Consider the following 14648-nt stretch of genomic DNA (forward strand, 5'->3'; position numbering starts at 1 on the left):
CAGTTTTCCAACCCTTTTCATAAGTGACTGTATGGTTTTAAGATCCTTTTTTTTACTATGGACAACTGGGGAACTCCAACTCGACTTTAAAAAAAAAATGTTCAAACATTTGCTGATAATCCAGAGGGAAAGGCAATGCATTAACAATTATGTTGCCTACAAAAGGCAGATTTAAATAATATTTTAACAACATTAGAAGATAATGACATCTTAATTCAGTTCAAATGTTTTCATGGCAGCTAATGCATTGTGTTATAAAATAAACTGTGTATTATTCTTATTATTTCCCAGTAAATATACTTCAGTTATTGAATAATGGGTGTGCCACACCAAGTTATTATTATATTTAGGGAATCATGATTGTGATTTGAAAGGAACAGTATGAGACATTTGAAAGCATGTACCCAAGAGATTACTTAATGCGTTTCAGAGCAGCTATAGTAAAAAAAAAAGAAAAAAAAAAAAACATATATATTGATGGACCAAGACAAAGAACACTACTGCATCTATTGTTTAATTTGTTTATATATGGGGGTATAAACACCTACATTACATCTGCTCCTGAAAGCAAAACTAATTTAGCCATTCAAGTTTATTTTTGAACTAGTTCTTTTAAATGTTGCATTGTTCTGATGACATACGACTGACATTACCTGTAATTGAATACATTCAAATGAAACCACACCAGGTTTACATAAAGCACTCATCAATTCAAAAAGTGAATCTGCACCTTTTACATTGTGGTTGCTTTAGTTTGTGGTAATGATTGGTTGTTATTTGTTATAAATCTCCCTATACTTAACTGTCATATTGTGAATCAAAAACTTAGTTATTATAAAAAAAAATTTGACAACATTATTGGCAAAATAGTTATAGTATGATTCAATAGTTTTATTCAGGAGTAGTGACTACAATAAGTCTTGTCAAACAAGATTAGGATTGTTATTTCATTACTGGATTAGTGATGATTAATTTATATGCGATATGACATGCTTCTTGGCACAATAATGCTGGGTGCAATTATGATAGATGATGTGGCACTGTGAAAACAAAAATCAACCTAAACATATTTTGTAATAATAATAATAAATGAGTATCATCATGTATGTGATGCTTAGGGTGACACAGTGGCGCAGTAGGTAGTGCTGTCGCCTCACAGCAAGAAGGTCGCTGGGTTGCTGGTTTGATTCTTGGCTCAGTTGGTGTTTCTGTGTGGAGTTTGCATGTTCTCCCTTCGTTCGCGTGGGTTTCCCCCGGGTGCTCTGGTTTTCCCCCACAGTCCAACATGCGGCACAGGTGAATTGGGTAGGCTAAATTGTCCGTAGTGTATGAGTGTGTGTGTGGATGATTCCTAGGTTGCGGCTGGAAGGTGCGTAAAAATGTGCTGGATGAGTTGGCAGTTTATTCCGCAGTGGCCACCCCGGATTAATAAAGGGACTAAGCCGACAAGAAAATGAATGAAAGTGATGCTTAGATTTTATTGAAAGCTATGGTAACATTTAGCCAGTTTTATAATTCGCTTTATAAAATAATAAATCTTTAAAAAAATATTAAGTTTATATATATATATATATATATATATATATATATATATATATATATATATATATATATATATATATATATATATATATATATATATATATATATATATATATAGCGCTTTACTTTTTCCACATTGTTTTATGTTACAGCCTTGTATTAAAATTGATTTATTTCCTCAAAATTCTACACACAAAACCCCATAATGTCAATGTCAATAAATACTTTTTGAAATTGTTGCAAATTTGTTAAAAATAAAAAAACTGAAACATCACATGTACAAGTATTCACAGCCTTTGCTCAAAACTTTGTTGATGCACCTTTGGCAGCAATTACAGCCTCAAGTCCTTTTAAATATGATGCCACAAGCTTGGCACACCTTTCTTTGGATATTTTTGCCCATTTCTCTTTGCAGTACCTCTCAAGCTCTATCAAGTTGGATGGGAAGCGACCGTGTACAGCCATCTTCAGATCTCTCCAGAGATGTTCAATAGGATTTAGGTCTGGGCTCTGGCTGGGCCACTCAAGGACATTCACAGAGTTGTTGTAAAGCCACTCCATTGATATGTTGGCAGTGTGCTTTGGGTCATTGTCCTGCTGAAAGATGAACCGTTGCCCCAGTTTGAAGTCAAGAGCACTCTGAAGCAAGTTTTCATTCAGATGTCTCTGTACATTGTTGCATTCATCTTTTTTCACATTGCCATTATGGGGCATTGAGTGTAGATTTTTAAGGAAATAAATGAATCTAATCTATTTTGGAAAAAGGCTGTAACAAAAAATGTAGAAAAAGTAAAGCGCTGTGAAAACTCTCCAGATTCACTGTAAGTACACCCCTCACAAATTTATCTTTTAAATTCATATTTTTAATAGGAAGCTATACAATATCATATTTGTGCATATACATCAGATTAGTCATTACTGAAGCCAAATCTGGAGCTTGTCAAACAAATTAACCTACGACAACAAACCAAAAACTAGTACACCCAAATTTATGTTATAGAAAAATAATAAACACAAACATAAAAAAAATCAGGAGAAGTAAAAGTATTGAAAAATTTGTTGAAATTTTATAGGTTTTACCCTAACCCTAACTCTAACCCCTAACCTTAACCTTGCCAAAGCACTTCAAATATGAAATATATAAAAATTTTTGATTAAACAAAATACAAATAATAATAATACAGATAAGATATAATGACAAAAAACAATACATTTGATAAATATAACAACAATAATAATAATAATAATAAGAAGAAGAAAGTTTAAATTATTTAAATAAAATACATGAACTTACATTAACCATTTCTTATGGTGTGTAGTGTGTACATATTTTGCAGCTAGATGTCTAGATGTAAATTCATCCAATCTAAGAACATGGTAAAGTTTTTCTGAGTCATTAAGTAAATAAATGTCACTCCTTTTCTCATATCTTTCTACCCACTTGTACAAACTGGAATATGAGTGAAGTGGCTTATTCTTTATTCTTGTAAAATAGCGTACAAGCTTTTGCTGCAAAAAGTAAGTTTCATTCAGAATAACCACAATTACTTATGACATGCTACTGCTTTCTCTCTACTTATTCTCCACTATCTTATTCAGTATAGGTTTTACTATCAGTAGTCATGTTCAATCAAGTTAAGCATCTTTCAAATGTTTTTTTGAATGAAATAATAAAAAGGTTGCAGCCTGATTTATGAAATGTCAAAAAGGTAAATAAAAGTAGCAAAACACAAAGGAAAATCTAAATAATCTAAATAAAAGATTATTTTGCCATGAAGCCAAATCAAGAATTTCCTATAATTTTAGAGCCCTAAAATATAAATACAAACAAAACAAGAAATGTTTTCCTCTTTGTCAAGCTTCTTCTCAAGCCCAAATCAAATAGAAACTGGATGCATGATAAAATTTCCATTTTTAATTTATTGAATACAATTTTGTAGTGATAATTTTAGGTCATTTTCAGGCTAATAATCTGGCAGGCTTTTATTTATTTAGGTTAATGTGTTACAGTAACAGGACTTAACATCAATGAGGATCCAAAAGACTTTATTAAATTGTTATTCGGCAATAGTTTAAAAGATTTTGTTATTATTTAAAAAAAAATGTTTTAAATGAATATGAATTTCTGAAAAATACCACCAAAAGATTATCAGTTTTTGAGTATTGCCTTTATTTAGCAAAAATTTAAATGAACATTGTTTAATAAAAACAGGTTTGATGGCTTTGCCTCTTGCTTTTTATTCATACTCATGGCAGCACTTTATGACTAGCCCAAAATAAAAAAACTGACTTTTTACATAATGACATTTAATTTGCTATTATGTTAATAACATTTTGATGTGATAATCCATGGCTTGTGTGTTTGTATAAAGCTTTTAAATACACACCCAAATGTGCAGAAGACAATGCGTGTCAAAATTATCAGTTTTCTTTTGAACATCTGTAATATTGGAATTTTATAGTCACACCCTAATAGAAATCAAGCAAAGACACTCATCAGATGACAATAAACTGTTGAGAGTGTCGATGTGAACTTAATAAATATTTGTATTATTAAAAATGGTGTTGTTTGTTTTGAACGGTGTTTCCTCTGGTAACTTTATATGTAATTGTCACTTTCTTTGCGCTGTAAAGAACCTGTAATTATGAGACTATTTTAAACTAAAGGTATTTACAATCTAAATGGCTCATTACTAAAACAATTTTTTAATCTTCTTGTGTCATCAGGTAATGTTGAAACTTTTATTTCTTGAACACATACTTGGTTCAAATTGTATGTATTATATCTACCTAGATATTAAACTAAAACGAGTTTCGTAATCCTGTACATGTAGCAGGTCCGTGTACCACGGATCCCACTTCACTTGTTATGGGCTAAATGTTAAAAAGTAGGTCATCCTTAGACTACGCTGCATGAAGATATTTCGCGAGATTGGTGCAATTCAATTTGAACCAAAATACAAGCGTAAGGAAATTGATAATTGTTGAATATATTTAAAAGATCAAGCTACATAGCAGCCAACGAAGCTCTAATTTATTCTAACTAATCTCAAAGTACCGAGTACCACTGTCCTGCAGAGTTCAATACATTTCTCATTAAGTTTCTCTGCCTAATAAGATCTTGAATAGCTGTTTCAGGTGTGTTAATTACGGAACCCTATACGGTTGCGCTCCAGGAGCACGATTTGATAGTCCTGCTTGAAATATCTGTGGTAACAGCTATGCTCTTTCTTTCGTTTCTTCACATATTCATCACTGTATGCTACACCCTTGCTTTTTGACAGGGAACACCACAGCTGTTCCTAAATGCACATTTCAACGATGTCACAAATCACCACACCTCACAAACCTGTATTAGCATAACATATTTCTCTTGCCCGGGTGTTAGTTTTAGAGTTGAAGGTCTCATCACAGAGGTATCTGCAGGACGAGATACAACGTTGGCTGCGCATGGTAATGAATCTGAAGAACACGAAAGGGTAGGCAATGCTAGCTTCTGAAATTTGATAAAATAATAAAATATTAATATATTTTTTTACGTTTTTTATTAGGATATTAATTTAATTTAATTTATTTTTTTTACATTTACATTTGCATTTTTTTATTTTTTGCTTGGCATTACAGACATCTTATATTCGAGAAAACAGACAAATTTGTCAATTTTATTTTTATACTTCTAGATTAAATTTAAGTACGAAATGTATAATTTTAAAGGATGACTTCAGTAAAATTAAAACTTAAGGATTGCACATGGGGGAAAAAGACGAATTTATATCTGACAGTAAGAAATTTAATTACATCAAGTACAAGATCAAATTATCGAAATTTTTATTTCCCCCTGAAACTCCAAAGTGAAAGGAAGAAAGCAAAATATCAATTTCAGTAGCCTATTTCAGAATTTATATTAATTTGAGTGATGGTCCATGTCTAAAGAGTTTCTAACAAATCTGATAATAAATGAATATAAAAGTTCTAAAAGTAGCCTATGAATTGTTTAAGACGTATCGATTATTCAACATTTCAACTTTCAAGTGCACTGCAAAAATGCTTTTCTTAGATTTTTTTGTCTTGTTTTTAGTACAAATATCTGAAAATTCTTAAATCAAGAACAGTTTTCTAGACACGTAAAACGTTGCTTTAAGAAATAATGTGGCAATAGAGTCTTTCCTTAAAACAAGCAAAATCATCTGCCAATTAGGTTAAGTAAAATAATCTTAAGTCAAAGGGAAAAAACAAGATTATTTAACTTGTTTTGAGGAAAAACTCACTGAATATTGGCATATCATTTTTGAAAACTAGACCATGTTTTGCTTATCTAGAAAATGCTTCTTGATATAATATATATATTTTTAGGTATGTGAACTAGAAAGACAAAAAAAAAAAAAAAAATTAAAAATCTAAGTACAAAAAGAGCATTTTTGCAGTGTGGATACAAATCCTTCAATAAAGTTGACCTAAAACTATTGAACAACCCATTTATTGAACAATTGAATTTTATCTATTTAAATTTTTATTACTGTAGATTAAGGTGAAGTAGACTGTAAGTGCAAACAGAAAACTTCAGTTTGCATTTCGTGTAAGAATTTATTGTAGCTACGTTGTTTAAAACACATAGTATTGCATTTGTGAACATAAAGGAATAATTAACTTAAAACAGCAAATAAAAGTGCGTTCATTAAACCCTAAATAAAACTGATATTTAAATAATAAGCATTCAAAAAATCTACAGTGCTTGTTTTTCCATTTTCGTTTTGTATCTGTACATGTTTTTGGTCCAGTCTTTACCACGATTTATTTAATTAGTTATTTTGATAGGCTTGCTGTCTTTGCCTTATAAGTGGATGTTTTACCAAGTCTAAACTCCACAAACAAGCCAGGCGGGGGAGCCAAAATAAAAGCAATAATTATTATTTTTAAATCAAAAAGCAATACATACACAGAAATACACTTTCTTTCTAATCACATAACTGTCGCCTCACAGCAAGAAGGTCGCTGGTTCGACTCCTGGCTGGGTCAGTTGGCATTTCTGTGTTGAGTTTGCATGTTCTCCCCGTGTTTGCGTGGGTTTCCTCCGGGTGCTCCGGTTTCCCTTATAGTCCAGATACGCGTGGTAGTCTATAGGAGAAGTCAATAAACTTAGTAGCTGTAGTGTATGAGTGTGTGCGAATGTGAGTATATTGGTGTTTCCCAGTACTGGGTTACGACTGGAGAGCATCCACTGTGTAAAACACAGTAGTTGGCGGTTCATTCCGCTGTGGCGACCCCTAATAAATAAGTCGAAGGACAATGAATGAATGATACTAAATAATACATAACAAAATAAATAATTACATCCGCTCTTTCATATTACACTACATAAGAATAGGCTACTTAAGTTTAGAACTCGGCCTAATCTTAAAACACATTGACAAAAGTTAAACTATAATAGGCCTACAAAGTTCAGGTTTAAAACAGGATTTTGATGACAATATGGCAACATTAAAGTTAAGAATGAGAACATTAAAGTTAAGAATGGACAACAAAGCACACCAAAAACATGTTTAATTGTAAAAATGTATATTTCATTATTTACAATACAGTGCAGTAACAAAAACTTTAAGAAATGTTTATTGTTTTAAAGCTTGACTAGGGCAAAGTAGTGGCGCAGTAGGTAGTGCTGTCCCCTCACAGCAAGAAGGTTGCTGGGTCGCTGGTTCGAGCCTCGGCTCAGTTGGCGTTTCTGTGTGGAGTTTGCATGTTTGCAGTTTCTCCCTGCGTTCGCGTGGGTTTCCTCCGGGTGCTCTGGTTTCCCCCACAGTCTAAAGACATGCGGTACAGGTCAATTGGATAGGCTAAATTGTCTGTAGTGTATGAGTGTGTGTCTGTGGATGTTTCCCAGAGATGGGTTGTGGCTGGAAGGGCATACGCTGCGTAAAAACTTGCTGGATAAGTTGGTGGTTCATTCCGCTATGGCGACCCGGGATTTATAAAGGGACTAAGCCGACAAGAAAATGTTGAAGCTTAACTATTTAAAAAAAACATAGTTGTCATACCTAACAACACCACACGGTGACGCCAACAGCATTTTATGTGGATTTATTTGTGTTCCTGTATAAAAGACTGGATAGCAAAACATTCTATTAATCAATTTAGATTTAATGAGGACTTTGAAAGAATTAGCAGTTTAACCCAGCACAATGAGAACACAGATTTAAGTGTAGCCTTAGCTGATTAGGCGAATGCATGAAGCATTTTAATGTTTCATTTGTCGCAGTAAATCACTATCAAAGCTTCAGCCATTTGGAATTGCCTTCATTCAATGACTTTTAGGTATGATATTCTTGATAAGGTAAGATTATGTGAAGGCAGGTTTTAAATTTACATAAGAAATTCATTTCATTTATTTATTAAGAATGTTATCTTTTTGTTTCCATGAATGTGAAAAGGAAAGTAATAATTATTTCATAAGACTTGTATTTTTGTTGGCCAAATTTTATAATCGCAAAAGCAAGTTTTGTAAGTGTAAACCTTTTTTATTTCTAAATTTTAAATGAAAATGATTTTTGAGTCTATTGAGGGATCAACAAACCTAAAATGAATAAAAACAAGGACTATGATGAAGGACTTGGCACTTGCCTTGGACTAGAATGAAAACCCTTGAATTGTTGTTGCTTGATTGATGACATTTGTTGTTAATGTTTTTTTAACACTACACAAAAAAGCTTCATGTGAATGCCTTCATTAAAAGCCTTTATGTGTCAGGAAAACAACAGCAAGTATCAGGTAACATCGTGCAAAACAGACATCAGACAATATTGCTTGTCTGTCTGACTCACAGTTTCAAAATAAAGTATGCTTTTACAGAGTTTACATGCCACACAGGCTGCTTATCATTTTAATTGGATGTAATGTAGATTGAATTTTGGTCATGTGGGCCATTGAGTAATCTTGGACAGTTTACAAAGAGGCAAAATTAAGTAAATAGTTTATTTTATTTCCCAAATTACTAGTTTAGTAGGCTATACAATGGCTCAAATCACACAACGCTAAACATTTTCCGACAAGTGTAACAGATTCATATTAGACTAATTTAAAAGAGTTACCTGCAGTAGATTGTTTATTGTGTGCGTGTGTCTTTGTGTGGATACAACATACACCCGACCTTTCTTCTAATTATTACTCTTTTTTTTTTTTTTTTGGCACACTCATAAGACACAGGTGTGGCACATATCCCCTGGGTATGATATCTACATTCTTTCATCTGGTGTGGTTACATCTCTAGGATTTCATTAACATCTAATGTTTTGATATGATATATAATCTAATGTGTTAGATATTAAAATATATCAAATATATAAAAGTCAAAAGTGAAAAAAAAAAAAAATCACAGATTACACAAATTCATAAACCCTGCTGTATTATTGACCCAAGTAGAGTTTAGTTTTGCAGACACTTTTTTTTTTTTTTCAGTTTTACTTTCATTCTTATGGATTTTGGAGGCGGTTGAGTACATTTTTTGATAAGACTGTGTTCAAATGTTTGTAAAAATTTTGTTCAAAAAGCACAAGTACAACAAATCAGCAATGACATGCTTTTTAATGAATGTCTTCATGTGTAGAGTTGACCCCCCCCCCACCCCCCAAATAAAAGCATATTCTACACACGTACTCTGCAATAACAACACTGCCTTTCAAAAAGGCACTATTTAAATTATTTTATCAAAAAGTTAAGAGTCTAATAATAATTAATATAATTCTGTCATGTTAGCAACAATTGTTTTCTTTTTAACTGATGCAGTGTGTACCTTGATGGTCATACTATAGAATACAAATTCCTAGATTCAAAAGACTGTGAAAGATGCTGCTTTTGTGTGTTAAAAGTGCATTATATTACAAATATGTAATATCACATACATTATGATAAAACATTGTTATACACAAATCATTAAATAAGCTTTAACTAATGCTTTTTGTTCAGTGACTGTAATCTTTTTAGTCTAACATGATTTTCTTTTAGCCAAACCTGTTCTCAGTATTACAGATTCCGCTTGATTGTTATGCTTTCTACAATTAAAAAGCCACAGACCCTTTCATCTTAACAATTGGTGATTTAGGTAGAAATCTGGCTGAAAGGAAAGATGTATATACAGGGGTGGATTTAGTGATTCTGGGGCCCTAAGCAATTCCAGCCATGGCGCTCAAGTCCTGAAATGCAATGTTTCTACATTTATTTAATTTTTATTTATATTGCTGTTTGTTATATCACTCAATCTTCTTTTCTACATTTTAAATTAATTTATATATATATATATATATATATATATATATATATATATATATATATATATATATATATATATATATATATATATATAATAAATTTGACTGCTGGGCTACTCCATGATGGATATTTTTTTGTAATAGTAGTATTACTTTACATTAACATTACATTATTATAATAATATTATATTTGATTGTATACTAAATAATATTGAATTATGGTAAAATTGTATTTATTTAACTCTAACCATACAATATATGATAGAAAATGATATTATAGTTTACAGGTATATTTTATACTTCTAGAAATTTATCAGGGGCCCTCAAGATTTCCTGGGGCCCTAAGCAGCCGCTTACCTCGTTTATTGGTTAAATCCACCCCTGTGTGTGTGTGTGTGTGTGTGTGTGTGTGTCTATATATAAACTTATAATTGATTATTTGGTTTTCATACAGAACAGTTTGTATAAAATGGTTTGTCTTGTACAGCTGAAAGAATAAGTAAAGCTGCCTTAAATCTTAAGCTGTGATTGCAGAATGTGTTTACTGTGGTAAAACAGGTTTTAAGATCAATTATCCAGCACGTCTGTTTAGAGCAGCATTTATCATCATTTTGACATATTTTGAACTAATAACTAACCTTAGAGCTTCTGAAGTACAATACTTCAGATACATTGGAACCAAGGTTTCAATGTGTACACATAATAAAAACATGAGTATGTTATAGAAAGACTAAAATTTTAGAGGCCATTTGTTTTAGTTTCTGCAAGTTGTAACTGTTGTATGTAAAATTATGTAAACTGTTGGCTTTTTTTCTAAATGACATAAAAACAAAGCTACAGTAGATTTCCCAGTTGAGGAAAATGACTACAAATTCATAATTGCTAATAATAACAATTGTATTATATTATATTAATTATAATTACAGATGTAATCCAGTGTATTTTGACAAAGCAGGTTTGATTTTCTTAACTGACCCTTTGCTAAGCCCCGCCCTCCCTAGTTACTGTTGCTACGCCTGTCAAGCTTCGTGCCTGGCACGTCTATTACAATGTGTATGCGCTGGTGTCAGACATTGCCAGTGATATAATGTCATTTTTGGCAAACAGATGAGATATCTGAGAAAGCCAGACAATAAAGGACTGTAGTATACATTACAGGGGTATATTCACCACATAATAGAGAACCGATTAGAAAATAATTTAATAAAAATTGAAGCTAGCTTAGCTTAGCCACCTCATACGCTAAACATTAAACAGCATAGTTTATACACAGCAGGAGAGGTAAAATTGAAAAATAATCCAATAATAACTAAGGGTGTAATGATACGCATATTAGTATTGAACCGTTCGGTACGAGACTTTGGTTCGGTACGCATTACAAACCGAACGATTCAATTCAGACTAACATCTAAAAAGATAAAAGAGAATAAGTACAAAATATAATGTTTTCAGTACAGCAACGCTCAACATGGCATCCCAAATGACGTGGCAGACAACATGCTGCGTTCCCTGCTATCATGTTAAAAAGTAGACCATCCCTTTTGAACTCAGAATATCACTTTATTAAAGCATGCTCTCATTAGCAATCTTGCTAGCTTCTGTGTCAGCCTGGCTTCTCGCGCTGGCTCCGCCCCCGTTGCCCCAGCAACTCTGGACCCCCGACACAAAAAAGGCAACCTCCGAACACTACTCCAGTCAGGCACGCGCTACACTAGCTCACAAAATGGCGAGTACCGTTAATGTAATCCCAGACATCCCAAGTCTCCCGGAAGCTTTGGGAGACTCCTGGATGCCCGAAAAAAAATAATAATCTTCTGGAAATCGCGCGTCTCCACCCCGGTCCTTAAATACGTCGCACACCCCTCTCCACCACATCCCTACCAGCTCTTCAGGAACGTTGGGCACAACTCACCCCAGCCGCTCAGGTACAATGCACACACAAGTCCCCACCGCTCTTCAGATATGTCGCGCACCATCACCGCTACCAAGAGAGTGGTGGAAAAAAAACATCAGAGAGATCTTAATCGGTAGTGAAAATGTCAGGTTTTAAGAAAATTTTAAATGTGAAATAGCCCCGTTACATTATTCCTTCATAAGCACATTTCAGTCAGATAATTCCTGCTTTCAGATCCACTAAAATGGCAGGTGATCAAATCAAGCAGATCTGTGCGGTCTGAGGAAAAGGTGGACACTCATCTTTCTGAAAAATAAAAAAAATACTTAATTGATTGAAACTGAGTTCCATATAAAAACTAAATTATTCTTTTCTTTTTATTTGTTTAACTGCTACAATATTACACACACATATATATATATATATATATATATATATATATATATATATATATATATATATATATATATATATATATATATATATATATATATATATATATATATAAGCAGCTTTTTGGATTTGAGTATAAAAAAGGATTTGTTTTCTTTGCCGCTAAGCAGAAACTATAGAAGCTATAGAAAGCTATAGAAGTATAGCTCTATCACTGTTTGAAGTAAAAGACAAAAAAAAAAAACAAGATCAAACTTTTATGATGTTAGTTTTAATACATAAAAAAATTAAATCAGAGAAATCCTCTGGCTTTTTTCTTTTTTTGCTGTGTCGAAAACCGAACCATGACACCACTGTATCGTATCGAACTGAACTGTAATTTTTGTAAACCGTTACATCCCTAATAATGACTAATTAAAACGTGATTTCTCTTTTTTAGCCTAAAAGCCTGATAGACCATTGTTGTGCAATGAGATATAGCGTTACTAGCCGATAAGGAAACATGCATGGACACTGCTTCTACATAGTTCATTCATAAAAAGAGCAGCCAGAAAGGGGAAATTGATGGATTTGTGCCGAATATTAGCATAATTTACCCATAACAATGTACGATACCAATAACTGTCAGTATTCTGTGTGCTGCTTATACAGTTTCTATTCTAATTTGATGTTAAGAGGAAGAAATAAATGCACTTAAATGCAAATGAGAGAATGCATAGCAGAAGTAAACAAAAAGATTTTCCCTACAAGCAAATATTAATCCGACTGACACCAAATAAAAAAAGACACTGATATGCTATAACATCATCACCAATGACTAAATCTCCAAAAGATAGATAAAACATTGGTGAATTATAGCTCTGACATGGACATAAGACTTATGAATTACTGAAAAACAGCTGCGGATAAAGTATATTGATCGCAAGCTCAGATTATGATCACATCTTATGATCACATAAATATTCGTAGCTTGAAACAGATGGAAATCTGATTGCTAGTATGACTACTATGGCAAGGGTTTAAACGGAGCAGTGCTCATAATATTGAGTAAAAAAAAAGAAAAAGAAAATTACAGCTGCGAAACATAACCTGCTTTGTATTTTTGTAGGAAACTCAGTTTAGATCTTTTTAGAGTAAGGTGTGTGAGTTATTGCCGTCTATGACTGTGTCAGGAATATCGAAACAAAACCAACTTATCTCAGTTTCCTTAAGGCTGATTTATACTTCTGCGTCAAACTGCGGCGTATGCTACGGCTCTGACGCAAAGCACTTCACCGTGGCCGTCGGCGTCGCTGACGTGCACCTCTCAAAAAATGTAACTACACGTCGCAACGACGTGTAGCGCAAGCTCTGTGATTGGTCGGCTTGGTATCGCTGACGAGTTCGGGCCGGACCGAGAGCCTGATGGAGTGATTGTGTACAAGTGTGGAGTCCCAGGAAGGAGCTCCGGATGGAATGTTTTGTGTTTACCCTAATAGTTAAAGTTGTTGCACGTCCACTGGTTCCTGCCTCAAAATGAGCGAGTTTGAGCCACTTGTACATCCCAGAAGTGTTCAGGAAAAGCAAAACAGCAGCGAAGAAACTCAACACAGAGGACCATTTACACCTCACTGCCAACTAGCGTTTCGGAAGTGTTAATGCAGACCAACAGAGACAGCGCGCAGAAGTATAAATGCATAGCTATGCACGTTACATGCGCCGTGGGTTACACCGGTCACTTGACGCAGAAGTATAATCCAAGCTTTAGCACCCCTCACACAGCTTGATCCACGCTGGCATTTCTCTGTTTGGGTTTTTATTTTTGAAAAGGGAAAAAATCCACAACCCCATCCAATCTTTTAGGATACCGTGTATCAGATTTGCACAATCCATATGCACAACGCTTTGGCCTGTTTCCCTCGCTTGAAAGCTTGACAGAGCTCCTGTGCGTAGCTATGATTGCTATGCCACGATTGGTGGGTGGTGGTTTTTGGGTGTGGCTTAGCAAGGGGTCAGTTGGGTAAAGAACAAATGTCTGGGAGAATGGTGGGTGGTAAAGCACAGCTAATCAACAAACACTTTCAGATCCCTTGATGTCTTGGTTGGCATTATGTGTTGTAGACCCTATTTGTACAGTGCTGGTTTGATAAGATGATTGACCAGAAAATGGAGGGGTTTAAAAGGACCTCTGTTTTCAAAATTCTGAGCTAAAGGTGACACCTTTACTTCAGATGTGGAAAAAAGCTAGTGTTTTTCTGGATGTTTTGAGATCTGTGGTGACCACTGGTTTAAAAAAAACATGTTATGACAAAGCTCTTTCATGTTCTTTAATTTTAAACCAAAACACTGCTTTTGACTATGCTATACAATGTGTGAATTATAAATAGAAATGTCTCTTATATTTCTAATTAAGCTGTTTTTTATAGGCATGATGGCGGATGGAAAACTTTCCTCACCATATGTGAGTAATCCTATGTTAAATAATACAATGTTTTCAGATAAAGTTTAAGGAAAAGATAACATGGCTAATAATATTTGAAAATGTCCAATAAACAGTTATGCCAAATATAAAGTAAATGCAA

The 14648-nt window shown here is 33.6% G+C and overlaps 1 protein-coding gene across 1 annotated transcript in view; it reads left to right on the top strand.

The window, feature by feature from the left end:
• The first annotated feature begins 4931 nt into the window (after nucleotides 1-4931).
• LOC147837464 (uncharacterized) overlaps nucleotides 4932-14648 on the top strand; it is a 31835-nt gene continuing 22118 nt past the window's right edge. Inside the window, exons 1-2 of the mRNA XM_088649525.1 lie at nucleotides 4932-5021; nucleotides 14493-14527. Coding sequence (XP_088505651.1) covers nucleotides 4993-5021; nucleotides 14493-14527 — 64 coding nt within the window. The 5' untranslated portion in view covers nucleotides 4932-4992. The remainder of the gene's footprint in view (nucleotides 5022-14492; nucleotides 14528-14648) is intronic.

Source organism: Danio rerio, chromosome 1 (genome assembly GCF_052040795.2).
Source record: "Danio rerio strain M-AB ecotype USA chromosome 1, GRCz13ab, whole genome shotgun sequence".
Lineage (NCBI taxonomy): Eukaryota > Metazoa > Chordata > Actinopteri > Cypriniformes > Danionidae > Danio > Danio rerio.